The sequence below is a fragment of the Dermacentor silvarum genome, chromosome 4, assembly GCF_013339745.2.
Source record: "Dermacentor silvarum isolate Dsil-2018 chromosome 4, BIME_Dsil_1.4, whole genome shotgun sequence".
In the NCBI taxonomy this organism is placed as follows: Eukaryota; Metazoa; Arthropoda; class Arachnida; order Ixodida; family Ixodidae; genus Dermacentor; species Dermacentor silvarum.
Genome location: NC_051157.2, coordinates 83,356,548 through 83,379,569, shown reverse-complemented (window position 1 = coordinate 83,379,569; position 23,022 = coordinate 83,356,548). Strand labels below are relative to the sequence as shown.

Sequence of the window (23,022 nt, the reverse complement as noted above, 5' to 3'; positions counted from 1 at the left end):
GATGAATGTTAATTAAGCCTACGTACAGAAGAAAGGTTTTCCACATGCGAGCAAGCGTCACTGCAGTGTTTCTGGAAAGGCGCATGTAATTTCTCAAGAAAATATCGCGTCTACCATTGAACGTTCTCTCGAGTGACGATTGTTGAACGTTTGGGGACGTGCCTCAGTGGAACTTCAAGAGACGCCCAAGCGGATATATTGCCAGTCATGATTACCAATTTAAGCCTGTCTACGGCTATACCACTGCCACGACCACCTTGTACAAAGTGTCAAGGCGTCGCTTTCACTTTCCCTATAATATGCGCTTGTGTGTGTCGCATGTTTGCTTATGTGATGACAAACTCACCGCGATAAACTATAATGAAAGCCCTTCACGTCTCCTCATGGACACCATTCCCGCGTCTTCAACGCAGTGCATAGCTGTAGCCCGCAAACGAGCACGTGTGAACCTGCGAGGGTGGCTTTCGACAACCGTGAAAGTCGCATATAAATCACGTTCAGCAAGCGCTATTCGTTACCCGCGATCGCCCTGATAACCAGGCTAATGAATCCCAGAAGGAAGTGAAATTCATGAACCAATAAGTTCCTCCACCCAACTTTTCTTGGTGCACAGCCTTGTCTCGCTTTTGCATGCCTCACGGCGTCTATTTTCAGCCCCACCGTAGGTGCGGACACAGTTATCGGTTGTGCAAGGGCCCCGAGTCAAGACACGCCTACCCACCGTCGGCCCGGCGGTACTGTATTGTATACTCTCGTGCTGCATATGCGTGTAAGGGAGCGTGCTGCCGCACACCTCGGTCTCGAGAAGAAGCGAGACCGATGATAGTGTCTTTTGTTCGCGACCGACCACTGAGCAGGTTCAGGTGGGAGGGTGTGGAGATGGATAGGCGATAAAACAGCGGAACCGCCGCCGATATCGGCGTCGTCTAGCACTGTTCGTGTGCAGCGATAGGGTTTAGGGTCGGTCATCTGGCCAGAAGAGAGAGGGAGGGGTAATTTCAGCGGTGTATCTTACTCTTAGGTTGTGACGTTTGTGAGCGTTACGGTTTGGCGCGGTTATATTTTCGTGCGTTTCACGTTTTCGTTCTGCTAGCCAGCAAATAGGGATGGGCTATTCACCTCTGCCGCTTCGCGTAGCGATTCACGGCTGTTGCGAGGCGACGCGACGGCCCGTGTGTTATCCGCGCTGCCGTTTATGTAGTATGCGAGCATCGCCGTTGCAGCGCAACCACCCTGCAGTTTTCGAGGCTGAGCCAAACGGTGCGGCCCTCTTCCTTCTTTGGTGTCGCCTCGGCCAATACACGCTTCGTTGGCGCGAACAGATATGACTCCCTGCTGGACGCGGTAGGCGATCGAAAGTGGTCCGCTTTTCGAGTCGATCATCGAGGACACGCGGAGCCTTGAAATGAGAGCAAAAACAAGTAACGACCGTGCGAATGACCCTCCCTGCTTACTTTCTTTCCTTCTTTTTCTAGTTCGGTACGGCTGGGTTGAGCAGATGGTTAACTGAAGGTGTGGACCCTTTTAGTTTTCATCCATGGTCGGCTGCGATATTGCGAACGTTGAGGCCGGTTAAGATGGAGCATTTTCGGAGTATTTTCTTCTTGTGGTGCCAAATGCACCCCAATTTGTTTTAATTTAGTAGCCTTCTCTAAATCATAATTTCAGGTACTGCATGTTGTAATTATACGCACACAGTTTTTTTTGTCAATATAAAGCCATGCAGACGTATATACGCTAAGGACATCTAACGATGATAAACGGGTTCGCGTCTTGTATTAATCCACACCGTAGATGGGTAGTGGCGCCTAGATGAATGTTGCCTTGAATGTTGCCGAATGTTGCCTTGTATGTTGCCGAAAATGACCGTGGCATGAGCGACTGTTTGCAGCGGTGAAGTATTTTCCTAAGTAATCACGACTTAACGACTTATTGGCCACCACCTGCTGTACATATTAGAGACCTGCTGAGGAGACTTTGTGGATGTCACGTTATCAAAAAAGCTTCCTTGCGTTTCTTAGAAACAGGACTTCCAACTTAATTCTGATAAGTGGCTGGAGAACCGTCAAAAGAAATTGTATATACACGTTGAAAATCGTTGGGCCACTTCTCCAAGACGCCTATGCGCACGCTGCACGAGAGCGCCCGCTGTACGCTGTATACGCTCGCGTGTCAAGACTGGAGCGTGCAGCGCGAACGCACCGCGTTGGTGGAAAAGCACCACCAGTGCCCACAAAGAGACCGGCTGACTAATTATGACCGGGGCCGGCCGGGTCGCGTAGCGAAGGAAAGCACAAACGCCTCGGCGACCACGAGAAGAAGAACCGGGAGCAGGCATCCAAAAGAACGGAGGAGTGGTGGTCTTTGTTCTTACCGGGCAGGTTATACCGTTGTTGTAAGGTGGAGGGTGTGGGGAGCGGGCGTGCTGAACACTTCCTGAGATGTGACTGGGGGGGGGGGGTAACCGCGCGCGCCCCTTCCGTTCCGTCCTGGGGCGGCTTCCGTTTGGTGTGTTGTTCTTCCAGTGCCCGGCGGCAGAGAAAGAAGAAAAAGTGCCGCGAGCGGTCGTCCTGTTTTCCTAATAGCGCTCGGAGAGCGAAAAACGCGGCTGCGCGCACGCTTGGACCAGCCGGGCGAGTTTAGGGTCAGTGGAGACGCGCGGGCGCACGTCATCGCTGTTGGAGACGAGTCGAGAAGCGGCCAGTGATTGAAAAGTGGAGCAGCCGGTATACATGTGAAGAGAAATTCCTTGAACAAATATCCCACTAAAGATATGCGTGTGAAGCCTGTGGACAGTTTTCTCTCTTAGAATTCGGCAGCTTAATGTGAAGCGTGGTCACTCTGACAAGATGAGGAAACTAACCTTTGTCAAACCGTGCTGAATAGGTCAAGCATCTGATGCTGGTCGTGAAAGCTGCCGGTTTCGAGCGCGGTCGTGGCTTGCTGTTCTTCGTAACGGCTCCGAGGCAAGCTGAATAGTGAAAGCTGATGTCGTGGTGCTACAGCCAGCCACGACTACGCTCGAATGCAGCCAGCAAGCAGACCCTTGTAGTCGGTGACAACAAACGAGCTCCACCCACAGTAATACAGTGCACCTGCTCTTCACCTCTTACGTCGTCATTTTCATACGTCGTCACCGACTATAGTACTTCCGAAGGGTGTGAGGAATCGCTCAAATTAACTTCTCTGTCTTTGATGTATCGGTTGTTAGATTGGCGCACATCGGGGCGGATTTTGTTTGTTGTTGTTGCTACTGGATACTTAATTATGGTAAGATGCACGGTGTGATATGAGAAATATGTCGGAAACGCTTGGGGGTCTTGTTTTCACGGGGAGTTTATTACTGACCACGACGCAATCTGTGCATGACGCTTTATAACAGAGTCGGAAACCGTTGCAAAAACAGAAATTTATCGGATGCAGTTACGAAGAATCCAAGATAGAGTTACCAGCAACGAGTATCAAGTTGGTTTAGAGAAAACTTGTTACTCCACATACAATTTGTGTCACTAATTCCACCGTTGCCTTAACTCCGGTAATAGTGTAATGTGCTCGATACTAAGTATACATGGCCAGCAAAGTGACCGTCTGTGTCGTCCTCATCCACAAGATTACGGTAATTTCGAAAATATGATAATTGCGCAGTGCGGAGGACTTATAAATACGAATAAGAAACAGTGCTCCACAGGCTTCCCTTACACAGTGACAGTGAAAAGAGGCAATTATACGAATTCAACGACATATATATACGATGTGCCGCGAAGCTGCACACATACACCTAGGAGCAGTGCCAAATACATAGATGCGTACGTAAGTACTATCAGCGTAAGTTCAAACGGGAGAACAAGTCCGAAACGACTCAAGTACGCTGTTCCGTTTCCAGTTTCACCTGAATTTCTGACCATGGCTTAACTAAGAATGCAAAGCGTACTTTGAACTGCTACAAACTTAGAAATTTCCAGCAACAGAGCGATTACACGTCGCACTTACGCAAACCAGGCGTTTCATATTACGGTGCTGATAAGAGAAGTTTATCCGTATGCTAGTTGCAACACTAGCAACGACAATTTTGATGGAACAATAAAAAGTTGTGTAACGTAAACAGATGTGGAAACTCGGGTTCATTCTTCACTTGTACAAAAGGGGAAATTTATAGTAACGCATATTTCACTACAAAATTTCAAGTGCCCTCAGAATTCAACATTGATAACAAAGTTGTGACATCAGCGATATCCAAAAATCTTAACAACCTGGCGGGATGTAATAGTGTGGACCTGCACAGCCTTCCAGCTGCTACCGCTTCTTACGTGTGGTCAATCGCAGTTTTATAAATATTTATTTTTCTGAAAGCACAGGAGAGTAGCAGGTACATAATTATGCATCACGAGGCAGCTGGCGCCTTGCATTTGAACATGCCCGAAAAGGAAATCTTCCTCCAATTAATTGCAGATGACAAACGCGCCCGTTTTGAAGTCGGCCCTACATTTTGCTCACATGAAACACGCAGCATAAGTCAGACATCGCGTGATGAAAACTGAACGCCAAGTGCGATCGCTGCGAAGCTGAGGTACTATTCTGGACATTGTCGAATTTCGCCGCATTGTCGAATTTGGCAATGCCGGCATTTTTAGCCAATAAGAGAGGCCGTAGCAGCCCGCTGGACGCCTCTCATTGGTTGAAACTGCCGACATCCCAGAATCTGACAATATGGTGGAATTTGACCATGTATAGAATAGCACGCTTGGTTTCTAAATATACAGTAAGCTCAAAACACTGCGTCGGGAAATAAACGTGGCAGCGCAAGGACGCATTCTAGTCGACTTTGATAAGTACGCTTATCTATGTATGTTGATGATACGCTGTTGATCTTAGTTATAATACTGCACTGGACCATTGCGCGTGAGTAGGGAGGACCAGTAACATTTTTTTTCGCAAATGTCATGTGTGTAAATCGCAAAAAAAAAAAAAAAAACACGCCAATTCAAAATAGTCCTCTTGCCTTCTTGAAACCTTGCTATAAAAGCCTACCGAGAGCGGCGTTCACGTCAACTCGTTTTAATTGATACTCTCTCTAAATAATAGAATGGAATGAGTTCAAGAATTGGCCACTCCTTCACCGTAGACCCAGTCTATGAATAGGCACCAATATTTTATGCAGCTCGCGTGACGTGCACGCTTATATTTCAGAACGCGTGACAGGTAGGTAGCATCGCTCGTGCTGTCATCAACGGCGACCGATCGTTCCCTCAATGACCTCCGACCCGTGCTCTCAAAGGCCACCAAGATTCAACTTCAGTGCCTAGGATACTATAGTGTAAAAATACGTAGTCGACAACTGCACTTCATTTTGTCCGTCGCATAAAATGTTGACGACAGCTCCCGATAACGCCCGTGCCTTAATCCATCGCGAAGAATCCATGGATGACGCGGTGCGACAAGTGACTTTCCGGAAGTGAAAGCGTGCCCAGCGGCATGCGTTGAACGACAAGTCGTAATTAGAAGCGCACCTTCAATTAGTTAATTACGTGAGCCCACCTGCAGCGCCGCGTCGTGCGGGACTCGACTATTAATAAACTTTAATGTCGGGTGGCTTCCCAGAGCACGGACTCGCCATCTTCTTTGCAATCATTAGGGGCTGCCGCGCTGAAGCGAGCCGTATTGTGCGAGGAACTGCCGTTTCTCACACCTGGGGAGCGCCTGGAATTCATGGCGGGCGAACTGCGCGCGCTTCCTGTGGAGGCTTACGCCGCAACACACGGGCGCCACTAGGTGAAGCCGAGGGCACGGAGCAAGCCTAAGCACGGAAGTGTCACAACGGGTGACGCAAAGAGGATGTGGATGTCGATGGAAGGGGGCGAAATACATATATGCACAAGTTGTTCTGCCGCTATCGTAAAAGTAAGGAGAACCATGCTTACGCGTGACCTTTATGTGCTAGTAATTTATTGCGCTGTCGAAATATTTAAGTATATACTGTTGTGCCACTGGCGTGCACGCCGGTAATTATTATCGCTTCGTGCGCTCGTGCATAATTTAAACTCTGCGTTTATCTTCCGACGCGTCACTGAATTGCTATCTCCTCACGTCTCTCTCTCTTAATCTTCGTGCCGTTCTAGTGTTAATCGTGGCGTTCACGTGTTAAACTTGTCCCAGCTCATGTTTGTTCAGCATACATAATCGCGTATCTGTAACAGCTGTTGAAGTGCCCCAACAGCCGGCGCCCCCTCCTCAGCTCTCTGCTTTTTCTTACTTTTTTTTTTTCAGGAGAGAGCGTATACGACTGAATGTGATGTTGATTTGTTTGTGCGCGTGCCTGCGCTTTAGACAAGCGTGGGCGCGCACGGTGAAACATGAAAATAAAATAAAGAGCGTTAAAGAAAAGGCTACCTGTAAGAGTGAGTCGGGCCTTTCGTTCAGGGCGTGCCTCGGTGCAGTGAATGCTGACGGCACATCAGGAAACGGTTTTTTTTTTCTTTTTTGCTCCTCACTGAGGCTTCTAGATCGCAACTAGACAACAGGGTAAGCTGGAGGTTGGCAGACAGCGAGACCCTTTCCTTTTACGGTCGTGCCCCGTCGCCGTATATGTCCTATACACACGGCCCGCTCGCTGCTGGCCCGGCGCACGCGATGTGTACTACACGTGCGCCGGCTTCGAGTTCGTTTTGAGAGTTATACATCACGCGTACGCGTCGCGCAAGCTATACTTATGAGTCACATTCTCTTCCTCTAAGAGCGGAATGAGTTATGCAGGATGCTATAGGGAGGTTTCTATATTTATATATAGTCGGAACTACCGACTGGTAAGGTTACTTTACTTTCGAGATCGATTACATGACTGATAAAAAATCCGCGTGGACGAAGCTATTCGCCACATTCTGCGCCTGTCACTGGCAACATCGATCACGCTTCAATAATCCAAGCGTCATAAAGCGCGATTTTGCCTCCAACACCATTGCGATGTGAAGATAGCCTTACTATAGCAGCGATTTGAAGGCCTGTATATCTCTCCCCGTATAGTTTTTAGGGTGCCTCTTGAAAGGTAACGTGAAATATTTTCCCCTTGACATTCCGGGCAAAAGGTGTCACTTTGTTGTTGACTGTCGCAATTGTTCATTCTCTTGAGGTATGCATCAGTGGTATCGTTTGTTGCCCACATACTGAAGACGCATTTTCGTCCACTGCAAAATCCACTGTAACGCCGACGAGGATGCGAGAGATCATAATGCGTCAGCGAAACTTTATGTTTACCGACAAAAATTGGCGATTACAATACATTGGTACAACGCGTTGGCTAAGAGCCCGACAACTTGACCAATCAAGCGACCCCCTTCTGCCGGGCCATCTTGAACATTTCTCCTCGTGTTGGGGAGCTTATTTTCGGCACCGTTCGCAAGCATTTCTATATATATATAGCAAAAAGATAAACCGACTGTTGACTATTTAAGGCTATTTTAAAGTCTGGATTCGAGCAAATGTGTCCTCCGCACTCTGCGGCGCCTGCGTTTGCCAGCACGAAGCCATGAAAAACAAATCGAACCAACCTTTACACCCCGAATAGTCGTTGCGGTGGACGCCGCCGCTGCCGCCTGCGGCATATTGCGAAGCGTGAAAGATGAACTCTATCTTCTCTTCTGTGCCGCCCTTCCCCCCTCCCCTTTTAAGACTCTCCCGACAGCATTCTCCGTCGTTCCTCCAATTTGAAGAAGCATCACGGGTTTTCCGAAACTGCGCATCCACTCGTGTGACAGCCGGGTCGCGGAGGTCGGCCCGACGCCCGCAGCACTTTTTTTTCCGTCCTTAACGCTTCTCCGCGTCATTTACGCGCGTTAACCCCCGTTTTTCGCTCTGAAAAGAAGACAGCTTTCCACCTTCCATTCACACCCTCTCTGCCTTTCAAACGCCGGACGCCTCTCCCGCAAGGCTAGTATGTTTGCAAAAAAGACAAGCGGCGCAACAACTCTCGCGCGCCGCTTCCTCGGCAGCTTCGGCGTCGGCCGCCTTGTTGCGTGAACTGGACGCTCGGGAAGTGCAACAGGAAGCGCGGTTTCTCTGCCTGTGTAACTTTGCCGCTCTGCGGAGCAGGGGCCGAAGCCGTCGATCGGGGTGCGGGTGGCTTCCTTATTTGGGCACTCGCCAGTCTTTTTTCTTTATTTACCTTCTCTTCTTGGCTTCTCTCAGCGCGTGCGCTGCCTGTATGCACGAGGCGTGCACAGCGGTTCAGGCAGCCGCTAAGACTGACGCTTTCAGAGAGCTGCCGCGTACGTGCGTATGTACGCATATCTACACGAACGCCGCCTTGCTGCGGCGGCGGTCGGACAGCGCTGGTCACGCGTGTTGGTTGGGCGTCCCGCAGCTATACAAAAGAAGGGCGGAGGGCAAAACAAGCCACTGCCGAGAGAGAGAATAAAGCACACGAAAGATGATGGAACGGAGCCTCTGCGGCGCTATTCTTTGTCCGATTCCTTTTTCTTCGTCTCCGACTTCTTTCTTCCTCTCTCCCTTTCTCACGCTGCCGGTTCGACGGGGCGTCTTTTGGTTATAGCACCAGAATGTTCGTGACGAGACGTCGTTCTGTCAGGAGTTGCGATGCGAACGCGTGAAAGAATGGTTTCACGAGAACCAAGAGCACTTCTCTCTTCGATGCGCGCTAAGCAATAAGGTTCAGCAAGCGGTGACAAAGGTCGAGTGCGCTTATGCACCTCGGTCTCTGCCCAGGCAGATGCGAAAAGCACACACATATATAGAACAAGCGGTATATATGTTGTGCGTGCGTGTGTGTCTGTGTGTGTTTAGGGCACGTGGCGATATTCTTAAGCACTGCCGAGGTCCTGGTTTTGGCACCTCCACCGGTATCTTCCTTCGACAGCCCATCATTCCCGCTGTCTCGTGGTCAGTGTTTCTTCTGCACCCATTAACGGTTGTTACTGTGGACGCCGCAAGGAGTGCGCACTCGGAGCTGCTGGCTTTGTTTAGCTTATGTTGTCGTTTTATGGTTATCTGCAACCGAAACTGCTATCTGCAGTGCAGATTTCCTTATATTTCTACGTACCCCCGCCCCCACCCTCCAGTGAAGGGGAGCAAACCGGATTTTTGTTCTAGTTAACGTCCCTGCCTTTCCTTTATTTCATATCTTCCTCTCTCTACTGGCCTGACACGATGAGGGAAGAGAGGGATCAACATAATGATGCATATTGTACTGCAAAACTGCCATGGCATTCTGCTGCAGAGCATGATGTCTTGTGTTCGATTCGCCTTTGCGCGGATCCGAAAGGAGAGAGATAGAGAGATACAGAGAGGACACTGACTTGAAAACAAAAGTGTATAGGTGACTGCAGAAGCTAAGTGCTTCAATTAAATGTGTGACATAGTTACCGTACATATCGGTGGTTGACCCAGCCAAGAAACACATTTTCATAACTCTAGCATACGAAGATTGCGGTGCATGTTAAGGAAGACTAAGTGGGAAAAATTTGTCCCGAGCTCTTCAAAATGGCGCCCCCTAAAGCCTAGATGAAGTCTATACCTCAAAAATGAATGAACGAATCTCGCCTTCTGCCTGACAAGAGGGTGAGGACAGGTTCCGTTTGAGGTCTATTCTGAGTATAGCTATGCGTCGCTCCTTATGAGTGGCGCGTCGAAGGCAGAAGTCAGTGGTATCTCCGGTATGTAAGGACCATTCGGTTACCGTATAGGCTACGCTGTGGTGCTGGCGATCACAGTCAACTTCATCAGCTCCCACGATAAATCATGGCTATATATGTCCTTCCGTCTGTATAGGTCTCTTTATCCCATGCAGGCACGCTCATTCATCGCAGGAGTCGCACAGTAGTGACAATATACGACCGCATTACGAGGGAATTCCTTTTTATCGTAGACGCCCTTTGTGTACGCCATCGCCTCGCGCACGGCGCACCGACACTATAGAACGGAAGACTGAAAGCTGTTGAAGATGGAATGAACGCGGTCCGGTATGTATTGTCGCCGAGTGCGGCCCGATCGAAGCACTGCACCGCATCGGCGCGTGAACTAGGCCGACGCTTGCCTTTGCAGAGCCTGTAAATCGGGAAGCGAATGCAAAATAGGAGGCCAGAGGCGCGCATGAAACTGTATAGGAAAGGCCTGTCGCTACATCGGCTGAAATATATTCCTCGCTATACATTGCTTCGTTCGAGCGTTATGAGATATGCGTACAGTGCACGTAAGCAGGGCTCGTACTTCTCAACGACGGGGCCATTGGCATTCGTAGCTGCATTGAAGCCCCAGAGCCCATGGCTATCGACGGTGCTGCTTCCGAGAGCCAGATTATTCATGTTCTTTCTTTCCTTATTTCTTTGTTTTCTTTTTATTTTATACAAAAATTACATTGAGCGCTTATACGTTCGATATATTACACTATAGTCTCTCGTTCCGAACTTAGATGATGAAATGCTGCAATCAAGGAAGCGTTTTGACATTCGGTTACTGATATAAATACGCGAAATCAGCATGCAAGGGGGTTCACATGAGTACGCGCGCAGGCGCCAGGCTTGCATGGCGGAAGACCCAACGCAGCGAGTTCGTTTATTAAGTAGCACTCAGTGGTACAGTAAGCCTCTTTCCTCTGACGATTAAGGATGAGTTACAAAAGTTGGACTTGCTAAGCTCGATTCGTGATGAAGATGTCTCGCGTCCTACGCTGACGTCATAATGTGTGGCTAAGCGCACTTTGGTGTTTTTATATTTAGAACCCCGAAATAAGTTCCATCAGCAAGCGCAATAAAGTTATTGTTGCTAAACGTATCAGTCGTAGTAACATGCATTTTTTTTGTGCTGAAGCGCCCAATAAAGGCATACAAAAACTCTCGGACAGGCTTGTTTTACACATAAAAGCTTTAAACCATGTCAATTCTAGATTCTTTCTCATATGTTAGCAGAATAGGGACGTCCTCTCAGAATGACGACGCTCCCATTAAAATGCCTTTATAAGAGAGATTTACATCCACTCACGTCCCCCTTATAAACGTACGGGCTGCGGCACTTTTCGTATGACGTCACGGCTCAAAGCACGAAAGCCCGTTGTTTCTCTGTGAAGCGATACACCGTAGCACCTTCCCTAAAATACGTGCGGTGATGTAACGTGATACAGCTTGGAACTTCCTCACAATTCGCTCTCATTACCGACAGCCATGCGCAGGTTTTGTGCCTGGCCGAGCCTACTAACCTGATTTCGCCATCGAACAGAGACAGAGAGAGAGAGAGAGAGAGAGAGAGAGAGAGAAAGTCGACGTAATGACGAGTTCATCTTTCCAGCCCGTCATTCGTCCTAATAGCCTCGGCGTAATTTTAGATTCTACCGTGGACGGAAAGCACACGCGCGCACCGATAACGGCTATGCGGTCAGTTCTTCCGGAGCGGGGCAACAAGCGCACCGCAGAAACGCTAGCCTCCTAATAGGGCTCGCGCAACCGCGCTCTTGCTGCCCGAGTAACGTAGGGCGAAACAAAGGGGAAAAAATAATAACTAGACGAACGAGTGGCAACTTTGGGGCCTTTTTAAGATTCTCTTCTGCCTGTCTGTTCGCTTTTGTTTTGCATGGCGGTCCGCATGCATGCGGAACACGCATATACATTGGCGCGCGTGAGCAGCGTCTTGGTTTAGGGGTGGGCGGCGCCTTGCACGTGCACTGCGGAGACAGTTCAAACCACAAGGGGTCTGGTTGGGGGGTGTGTAAGGTACTGCAACCACGTCCGGCCTCTTTACCGTTGCAGAGTGTGACGGATGGAAAATGCGTGGTGTCCGGTGTCATGCCAGCGAAGGCGACCGAGCCTTGTTGCATTTGATGTATGTGAGAACGTCGAAAAAAAAAAAAAAAGACAAGGTGAGGTAAGAGGCAACGACATCGACTCGCGTGACCGTCGTGGTTTGCGGTTAACTAGTCTCGCTCGCGGGCGAACATCATCCTCTCGTGTTGTACGTGGGCTAGCCCGATTAGGCCCAGGAGACGTCGCTGATTCACACGGTTGCGCGGTTGTACGTCCTCGATCCTGCGTGACGCGAACCTCCACGGGATCGAGGCTCCTCGATGTGTAAGTGCGGCAGAATAGATTCGCGGCCGTGCGTTCGGAGCACGTGGGAATTTCCTTGTTCGATGGCTTTTTCTTTCTTCTCGTGACTATGGCGATGACTGACACCGGCAAATGGCATGTCGTGTTAGCGATGTTTTCGCCGGCAGCGGACGTATTCTAAGCCACGAAAGAATGAACGGCGCAGGTAGTGTGAGGTGAAAGCGGAAAGCGTACAGGCTCATCTAGTTCTTGCATCTACTATATAGTGTTTCCTCTTCCGTGGTTACGCCAAGTGGAGAGCTTGGAGTTCGTACTTTTATGCAAGGAAGAGGCTGAAAACAGTGAACGTTGACAGCGCGAGATTTTATTTGAGAGATTTTATTTGAGGAAGGCAGAGATGTCGGCCTCAGCTAGTGCGCTATAGCCTACCATATACTCAGTACTCGGAAGAGGTAGAACAGTAGGAAAAGGTGAAATGAGTCATGATGATGATGATGATGACAGTTTAGGGATGCATAGCGGTGAAAGCAGTACATATACAGCTTCCATGCCTAACGGCCGCCGAATGTGCGCATCGGCCAAGGAGTCCCTTAGTGCGAGAGAATCGGACATTTGGTGCGCCAAAAATGACTGGTCGATAGCGACATTACTACTTGCAGTCGCAATTTTCCAACTTTTCTTTTGCTTTTCTTGACTGTAGACAAGGGAAAACTAGGCTTTTTACTGCCTTTTGAAGGAACGCGGCGGAGAAATTGTAGGGCTTGCGTGCAAAACACCTTGCGTCAGAAGCGTAAATTGAAACGCAAACGGAGAAAAGAAGCAATCGATAACGCCTTTGATGTACGTGATTACTCGAAACTGCGAGGTTAGCTTCGTTGAGAATCACTTTGTTGCAGGCCTTAAGTATAATGAGGTGCGTTGAGGTCACTTATGAGGTTGCCACGAAGGCTAAGGGTGCGGGGGTGAGATAATCGTGTCTGCGCCTGCCACTTCGATAATGGTGACTTATCCGAAGTTAACCGGTTTCTTGGCGTGACACCTGTTGGTGAATGTGGCACTGTAACGCGTTAGTCGGGCTTAACCATCCAACCAGAACGCGCGGGGGATATCCATTAGTACATTTAACGGGGTCGCGGAGAGCGCAGACCATATCAGCTCGTCTCACATCCAAACTCTAGAGAAGTTCGCACGCCTCAAGTTGTTGCTGAGCGTCGGTTGTTGTTGTACAGGAGGACTCCTACGCTGACGCGACGCCTAAAAGCGATTACGGCGGAGGGCCCGGGTATTACCGCGTATTACCGCGAACTAATGCAAATCATCGGCGGCAGCGCCGAGTAGTCACGAGTTGCATAAGCGTAGTGCTTAAGACGAGCCCGCATGACTCGCAGCGTGGAGCGAGTCCATGACTTTCGGGTTAAACGCCAATTGTTTGGGGGCGAATATGTGGCGTAGCTTTATATACCCGAACGCGTTCCAGGAGTACCTTACGTAATAACAGCTATATAATAGCTCACGTTCTTACCAGGATTGTGCGAAACTCTCGAGATGGCACCTCTCTTTTTCTATATTTTTCTTTCTTTTTCGGCGTACCGTTCTTTGCTGCGCATGGATACGACGGTATTTCTGCGGTAGGACTGCGAGGTCTGCTAGCTGTCCTCGTCATAAGCACTGACCCAGAATTAACACGCACCTCTACAGCACCGGAGGGTCCCGTGCCTGCAAGATATACTGGTCCGAAATCGTTGCTCAAAGTATTCTTGCTGCATGAGGTCAAGGCGCCCATGCAGGAAGCGAGTCACACGGATGCGCTCTACGACAGCCGTGCCTGTGTGTGCGCGAGGATTGTTTAACCAAATTTAAAGTTGAGCAACGGGCCGTCATCAACATTTATTCCGGACGACCATGAGCGTCTATGTTTCGCAAGCTCACGTATTTTGCGCCGCTGCTGTTTGTTCACTGTACTTTATTTTTCTTTCTTTCTTTTGCAGACGGAGTAGTTACGCGCCTATAGAGCCTCTTGTCTTTGATACCCCAAAGGCCAGGGGATTGCCTTATACGTTCCTCCGGATGATCCTTCTTAGGCGCAGAACAAAGGGTTAATGCGTCTGCCGCTAAGGGCCACAGTCGGGGCCGTTAACCACCGGCCACTACGCCAGCACGTCCCGCGCAGCCAGTCACGCCCTCTCGAATGAGACGCCACAAGCCAATTCTCCAGCTGCACCGCGGGCCATCATCCTTAACGCCGCCGTATATGAGCGTCAAGCACGCAGCCAGCGTGTGAACACAGCCCGCCACCGGAATGATGGATGACGTTTCGTCACCGCCTGCCAGCCACCTCCCTGCGTCCTCGCGAGGCGTGTCCCGACGTCGAGGCATCAATTTCGCCCGACGGACAGTGTCGCTGCGTCGGAATGAAACCATTTGTCACTGCATCTGGCCAGCGAGGCGCGGACGCGTACTCGCTCTAACGGCAACTTTCTCTCTCGTTCCAGCCCTTGTCCTCCGCGCACCTTCCACTGCCGAAGGCAACAACATCCTCCTCAGCGCATCTGCAGAGGCAACATCGCGTGTGCGCGTATATACGCGCAGCCTCGCGCTCTTTTCCGACGATTCAAGCGGCCGATGCGGTCGGTGCCACCTAGGCGCTTTGAATCTGGTTGACCCGGTGGTGTGACGGGGAAGCTACACGCAGTCTTCGAGAAGATCGACCTCGGCGGCGCCCATATTGACTTTGCCCACCTTTCGCGCCTTTGTGGGTCAGTCGCGGTGGTGGTCTCTCATACGCGTTATGTAACTGAGCCTCTCGGGGCAGAAAAGAAATTGCGCCTTTTTGTTAAGTTGCGTACGCAGTTCTTCTTCTCTTTCGTTGTTGTTGTTGGTGTTTTCTTAAAGAGTCGCTCTCACCGGGACGTCCCCTCGGCGCAGGGGTGAGGGACGGGTCGGCTCTTGCGCGCATCGCTCGCGGGATAACACCGCGCAGTGCATGCGAGCATACGGCGTTCACGCCACTTTCGATTTCTGCATGAGGCGCCTGCAGCTGTGCAGTCAGATTGGTTAGCCTATTAGGCAGACAGTAAAGTGCGCATTTTTGACGCCTGGTGTCGTGGCTATGCAGATTTATGCACGTGCTTTCTCTGCCTGGGCTTTGAACTTGCCGGCCGTGTGGTTGTTGCTGCCACCCACTGACGGAGACTTATAGGTTGTTAGATCTGCCGTTTGTTTTGAATGCCTAATGCTTTAAGATGTCACAATCATACGCCTATAAAGCATGCCGGTGAATATGTGAGCATGTGTATACGGAAGTCAAGGTGCTTTGACGTGCATCGCAATAAGCGTGCACGTTCGCAATGAACCTAAAGGATTAGAGGTCGCGAGTATGCCCTGCGCACTTAAAGCCACATATTTGCCTAAAACTCGCAAGTCCTTGCCGAGCATGCAAAGCGTGTTGTACTTTTTGTTTTTTAGTGCCACTGTAATTTTACTCGCACATAATGGGTAAGCAAATAGTTCGCGAGAGACATTGAGCTGTTTATTTTTATATTAAGTGCAACCGTTACTCTTTGTTAGTCTTCCACGGCTTGAATTTAGCGAACAGTGTTTATACAAACTGGCTCTCTCTCTCCTCCTTCCAGGTCATGAACCTGGTGTACTAATCACGCGTTTTTTTCCTGTGACTTCGTCAAAACATTCACAGTTGTGTCCTTTAGGTCAGATGTATCTGTTGAGACTACAGTCTACGGTGATTACGGCGTCTGTGTTTGATGTGCTCAATACGCTTTCAGCGAGGGTATAAAACTACCAGAGTGTCGTCTGTTGCCTGCGAGATACAGCCAACACAAACATAGCAAGAAATAACGCGCAACACGTACACTTTAGAGTAAATCCGTCCAAAGCCGCCATTTATTGCTTTCGGAAACTTTTTTGAGTCTGTGCACAATTTAAATTGACTAATTGTTTACGTCACTTACACACCACGAATGACATGTGTTAATTTAATCCAAACAAGAGAGAGAGAGAGAGAGGTTCACAGGAACATGGACACTTGAAGTGGTTAATCGTGGTTTAACAAGGGATGTTTCAGGCTGGAATTAACGTTTCGACGAGAGGACTTGTCGACGTTTCCCTGGCGAAGACAAGTGCCTTTGTCTAAACGCTGGCTCCAGCCTGAAACATCCTTTGTTTGACCACTGTTGATCATGCGTTAATCTGACTTTTATGAGAGATTCCTGATAATATTTTTTTTTCTGAAAGCCCGGAGGGTTGAGGTTCGTTCCAGATTTTCAAATGTATCCCAAGCGTTTCTTCTGTCCGTGTCGAGTAGACGATTCGACCATCGCGTTGAGCCGACCGGAGCCAGTTAATGTCTCTAACCTTCTCACCGTCACTGGTAGCGTCTGACACAGTTCCGCTACCACTACGTACGTGCCAAGTGGTTAAGTCTGCGCAGTACTTGTAACACCTGTTTCTTTCTTTTTGCCTTTTTTCTCGTCGACCTAAGAAACGGAGCTTGCTTCGGGATTTATTCACGACAACAGAACATTTTGCCACACCGGCGACTTCAAAGCCTTCGTGTAAGCACAGAGCACCGCGCACCCTCAGACCGACGGGTCAGGGCAGGATCGCAACGCAAGCAGGCTGCCCGTGCTCTATGTACTGCGTGCTCCCATATAATCTCATTTAGAGAGCAGCTGCCGGATGGGACGGCCTGCTGGTGGCGTGACGTTGTTCTCCGCGCGACCCACTTTTGTTCGGAGCCTCTTCCGCGACAGAGGTTTCGCGACCTTTGTTCGCGGGACCTCCCTCCGGGGCTCATCGTCTCATAGGAACCACGAGGAAAGATGTTTCGAGTCGCCCTTCAATCACTCGCGCTTAGCCGAAACGAAAGCGGGGACAGACACTAAATGAGCGAGAGCACTCGAGCGACGTGCCCGTGTGACCAATACTCGCGAGCAATTGCGCGCAGTCGCCGCCGTTCGGGTGCGGCCTAGAAAGAAATAAAGGGGCACTCGCGAAACGGCGCCACGGTAAATCACGCGAAACGGTATTGTGCAAGGGTATAGTCGTCAGATCGAAGAACGTGGAGTCACCGGGAAGTATGTTGGCCTGTCGTACACGAGTGGCAGAACACTTGCAGCTTCCGCGGCAGAGTTCTAGCCATTTTTGTCGGCTTGGCCAACGTGACCCTGCACTAAATTTCACTTGAACTAGACAGTTTGGGCGTCGCGCGCGCGCCTCAGAAATGTTCGCAAGGCACCGCAATGAACGACATGGCGTTCATTCGGTGCTTTTTTGGCGGTATGTGAGGAGGAGACGTCTTACGGCTACCGCCGAGCAGGTCACGGAAGCACAAGGTCGGTCTGCTGGCTTTATAGAGAGCTTTACCTTCTTCTTTTTTGTTTGTAAAGCATCAGACCTCACTTTTTTTCCCTTCTCGAAAAGCTCTTGGCAGACACTCCCAGCTAGAAGCGGCACCCACTAATATACAACCATACATCCGATAGTGTGCGGCTCCTGCATTGAGAGTTGATAGCGGCCGCTGCTTGAGAGATTGATCGTGCTTAGACTTTTTTTTATTTCTTTCTATACAACGCAATGCCCATGTCTCTGAGGGAGGGGCTTTGCAGAGACGAAACAATTTGGCCTATCAACATTTGAAGCGCTCTAACCTGCAAGCTCAATAGTCTCGTTCTCCTGACATGTGACAGAGTGGCACGCGTAACGAATCCGAGCTATGCAGTAACACGACGCTGCTCCGGGTCGTTACATTACAATCTTTTCGTTTGCTATTTCGCGTTCGGCTCGCTATTTCAAGGAATCTGCAGCATTATAATCTAAATCTTGTTGCACACCAGTCGATGATATGTGACTAGCACCGTGAAGAAGCAGGGAAGATTGGTTTTCTTTTGTTCTTTCCGTGACTGCCTTTCCGCCGAGTTGTTAGGGAAAGAAATCTAGGATGTCTAACATTGCAGGCAGGAAGCTCTTGCCCAAAAAAACATGTATAAATTCAGATGAGAAACCTTAACGGCTCTAATGTGAACGTCTGGTTAGTTAGTTTCTGTCCACTATGGCTTGAAATATGTGTGCCTTTTTTTTTGTCTTTCTCGTACTCTCCGTTGGCTTAATCAATTCCAGAGAGTTAACTAAGGGATGGCTCGATTGTATCAGGAATCCTAGTTCCAGACGCAGTATTAAGACAATGCTCACTTATCACCAACAAATTTGACGAGCGTTCAACATTTAGCTGATTAATGAGTGACGCGGAGTCTCCTATTAACTTGTTAACTGACAGTGTCAGTCATACAGGGGGACGTGTATTTCAAGCACAATCACGCTAAAGCCACGTGTTGGTGTTTTCGTGAGCCAATCCCTAGTGGGATAACTAAATACGAAAGTTGAAAGAGTTCGGTCTTTTTATAGCCCGTGGAATTGTAATTAGGGCGTATTGCACGATTAAACAGAACAAGAAGCATGGAATTTTGCTCCCTGTAATTATCGTTCTGGTCCCTGGTCCTATTTGCATCAATTAAACCTGTGCAATGGTGTCTTTCGCTCTGGCAAATCAGCAGAAAAGTTACAAAGAATGGAACGGACAGTTTGCGCATTTCAAAGAAAGCACTTCGAGCCGGCATGCAGCGACTTAACCCTGCCACACTGAAACAGCCGGGCCCGAAACACTTCTGTGTTTCGGGCTGCAAGTTTCTCACATGTTTCGGGCCGCAAGGACAGCAAGTTTCTCACATGTTTCAGTGTGAACAAATAACAAGTCACCCAGATTTTAGGTCTCTTATTACGACCCCGTCAAGTTCAGATATCTCACGCAGTGGTTCTTCTGCAGCTGCTTGGGCTGATATAAATGTCGAGGTTACGCGCCCAGGATCGTTGCATCCTTAACTGCTTCGTCGTTCGTCCCTATAGATCGACGTGTGGGGCTGCTAGCTGTTCTTGTGTGTTACCTCCGCGTCTTTATTTCTTCATCAGGTGAGCTCAACAGAGCATGGCAAGTTGACAAAGAACACGGATTGCCAAGTCATTGAATTACATTATTAACAAAGCGGCTGACCGAGTGGTCAGCGCGGGTCAGGGGTCATAGTGAATGTACTCACGCGTAGTGGACTTCAAGCAGGATGCCGGACTCGTCCATCTCGCATGCCGCCCTGCTACAGACGCCGATGGCCCAGCTCTCGTTGACGGCCCTCGCCGAGCAACTACTCACGTCGTAGCACATACCCGGAAAGTCTGCGACATTTGGGAAACAAAGGAATTGCGAGTCAGCACGCCCGTGGCCATCCTATGCATAAACGCCAGGCGCTGTCATGAACTCATGGCGTTACCGAGCTTTCGGCGAGTACTGACTAATAAAACCCTTTCGCTAGGGTGTATTAGGTTCCGCAATGAACTTTTTGAGCGTGCTCGAAGAAGCACGAGCGACATTAGCGGAGTTCGTCGCCCAAGCGTGCTTGTAAGTAATAGCGTAGCAGTGCTCAATTCGCGCCGAGTTGAAATATACAAGGGTAACACTCAAGACAAGAATTCATAATTGAACAACACAATTTTGAACGTTAAAGAACCTTATTTTGATCTCGTAGAGGTGCCTCAACGGACACAAATACGACTGAATATTTTGACGCTGCCACCAAAAGGGACGTCCCCTGAACCACGCAAATATTAAATCTGAAATGCTAAGATTTTTTCATGGATTAGCGCGACAGTTCCAATGGCTTCAAGCAAACTAAATGTTATCACAAAAGTGGGCAAAGTCATCGACTTTAATAGAGAACGCCAGAATGGTATATCAGGAATGCTCGGCCCGTTGGACAACACACTTCATTTCGGGAAGTTTCAGTTTCAAGCCGCGGATAAACGGCTAACCGTTGACACATCACTACTGTTGATCAATGTGAACGAGACCAACGCTACTAGATCTTAGTACTTCCAAACCTTCTTGCCCCAGAGCTCAATGACAATTTTTTGTCAAGAAAGAAATATAAATGAGACGGCGTTCACCTTTTCCATTTCGTCCCACCAGTTAGACCTACCACGTCATAGTAAAAATGAGCTACCACGTCATAGTAAAAATACAGTGTACTTTCCTTTATTCGACCCCAACTGGATGCGTGAAACTGGATTGAACTGCCCGATTGTCGAATTAAGCGAATTGTTTTATTAGTACGGCCGTTTGGCGGCACTATTGAACACGTTCGAATTAAAAGGGAGGTCGCATTAACCGATGTGTGAATGACGGAAGGCCATTGAGCTAGATCTTGACTAGGTGGCCAGGTTCGAAGCTAAAGCCATCCCGTCACGTATGTTGTTCCTCTTATCTTTTGTGATTTTCTTGCTTCATGAACAGCAGAGAGCACCAATGTGCAGCGATCCTTCAAGTGCCAACTTGTGCAGCTGTGTAATGAAAGGTGGTTTTGCGAGTGCACATGATGTTCTTTCTTCATGAAGTCAGGTTGAGCTACCTGTCAACGCCTGTACTATCAAGAGCCACCCTTCACTGACGCTGTGAAAATTTCCTCAGTCGGTTGGCTGCACTGACAGCTGGTTTTCTTTAAAAAGAAAAAAAAAAAGATGTTGCCAACAACGCTAGTTCATAGCCAACAAGTTTAGCAGTGCATAAAAGCTATTTCGATCGCCTATTGCAATGCGGCCTTAAGTCCTGTTGCGACAACGTGATGGAGGAACAAAGATGCAGTTGCAAATGGTGCCGTTGCATAAAAGATGCGGATATTATCGGTTACATTAGCCGCTGTACGAGAACGGCTTTCTCAGAAGGCGTAGGAAAAATAGAAAACACACACACACAAAAGAAAAGAAAACGAAAAATAAATCTGTGATAGCCGCAGCTGGATCGAGAATTGCGCTCGAAAAACAAAAAAATTCGCAGGAAAAGTTTGCTCATGGGCACAGCGCTATAATCCGAATGCGGGCGAGGTGCTTGGCGTATATAACGACTTTGTGTATGTTACCAAACGAGACAGTTCCCGCCGGCTGGTCCCCCCCATTTTCCTTCTTTTATGTTTTTTTCTCTCCCTCCTTACGGAATACGTTGCCACAACATTAGCGCTCGTATTTGGCTAAGGAAGGGGCTTTTTAAAGCAACTGGCTCGATCCTGAGGAGAGAAATAGCCGTCTTTGTGACCTCGTTTGTAAAGGAAAGAACCGGTTTATGGAAAGTTCTCCCGTTTTATTCTCTTTTAACTCTCAGTCTTCCTTTTGGTTCGGTCTCGAGAGCGATAATAGGAAGCGGATTCTTGACGTATTCGGCAGGAAGGGTTTAACAAGGCTCACGACGTCAGTCGGAAAGAATGCGTGACTCCTCTCTGCGTTGCTTTCTTTTTTAATCAGTTCTTTTTCTATTTTTTTTTCTGTGCGGACGTATTGATCGTTCACTCAAGCACCGCCTATATAGTAGACTGCAGCGAAAGACGCGCACCACAATGCGTTTGTTGGCAAAACCTGCAAAACTTGCGTAGTTTCGAACACGTTGTGTTAGGGATGTAGATCACGTGATCGAAGGCTGTTCCATGTGGAGAACTGTAGAGAACGGCCCCGCACAGTAACAGCACATTTCTGCGAACTTGCCGCGCTCATGTATTGTGCAACTTTGCTCGTTGCCCCAAGCCCCAGTCACAGATTTTGTGCAACTATTTGTTCAGAAATTGCAGGAGCTGTGGAGCAGCTCTCACAATACTTCTCTTCGTCGGCGCGGGTATTTTTTAGATGTTTTTTGGCAACACAAGTTACAGTGGGCTACAATAACGGTCCCTGCATTGAGAATCGCGGGTGCTGGTAAGCTTGATGGAACAGGACCGCTGCAACCAAAAATAAAAAGGAGAAAGTGATAAGGGAAAGAAAATGTGCCGCGTTAAGAAAAAATGAAGAAGCAGAAGGAAGAGCCGAGAAGAGCTGAAAGAAATCTCTAGTATGTGTCGGCAATTTTGAAAACTCGTCGCCTGCCGAGCACTATGAAACGGCTATGACGAGACTGTGGCAGAGCTGTCTGGTAGCTGAGATGCCTAGGCCAAAAATTTATATGCGAGGTTTGTGTGGCGGAAGGGTTACGTTGGCAATAGTGCGAAGAGTGAAGACCTCCGCGGCGACCAGCGAATTAAAAGCTACCAGGAAACCAAAAGTGTGATTCCAAGTCTGGCAGCCATGTGCAGGATCTCTTTATATCTTATATCGGCGTGATAGAAAGAGATGTTGGCTCACAAAAAAGGGCAGCGGCTATTCATTGTCTCTGGAGCAGGTGGCGCATTTACACATATCTCTGCAGAAGAATGTGTCTAGAGGAACAATTAATGCAAACGTAATGTCGGCACTACGTAAGATTCAAAACAACCCAGCGATATTACAACGAAACTCTTAAATCAACAGTGCGAACTACCTTTCTTTTTTTAAGTGCCGGCTTGTTATGCCATATTTAATATACGTATACTGAGTCTATGAGAAAAGGAGCAGCCGGTGCCGCCTAAAGGCGCCACCGTCTCTCAAATATCACGCATTAAAAATGCGAATAGCAACAATATATTCCTTTTATCGAGGGAGAGGGATTTTCTGCTTCCAAGATACTGGACGGAGGGAGAAAAATGGCAGAAAGTGGCATTCATAAGTGGTTGACTGCATAAGGGCTGGCTGCATGACGGCATGCTCCTGATGTTTGAGTTTCTTTCTTTTCTTCTTCTTCTTCTTCCTTACTGTCAGTAAAGTCAGTGTGCGTCAACAATGTTAAGGGATCGGACGGTGCACCCTGAGAACCGCGTGTTCGAGGAATGAGTCAGTATCGGGGCAGAGGCGGTCGTGGCATGCGGTCGCTTGCGTAACTCGGTCAGGACGCGACGACGAACGGGCGGCCGGGCGTGACCGAAGACGCATTAAGAAAGCTACACGGATGGCTCTCAACCGGTTCACCGTAGACTCGAGCCAGCCGGCCTGCTCCACACCCCGGACCGAAAAACGAAGGGGGAGA

At 48.9% G+C, this 23,022-nt stretch overlaps 1 protein-coding gene across 2 annotated transcripts in view; it reads right to left on the bottom strand.

Moving 5' to 3' along the window:
• LOC125944726 (mucin-5AC-like) overlaps window positions 1-23,022 on the bottom strand; it is a 194,264-nt gene that overhangs the window by 91,788 nt on the left and 79,454 nt on the right. For both annotated transcript variants that reach the window (XR_007466400.1, XM_049665786.1), the window contains exon 2: window positions 19,151-19,283. Coding sequence is in view for 1 of the 2 variants with exons in the window: in XM_049665786.1 (XP_049521743.1) it covers window positions 19,151-19,283 (133 nt within the window). In the remaining variant the exon portion in view is untranslated. The remainder of the gene's footprint in view (window positions 1-19,150; window positions 19,284-23,022) is intronic.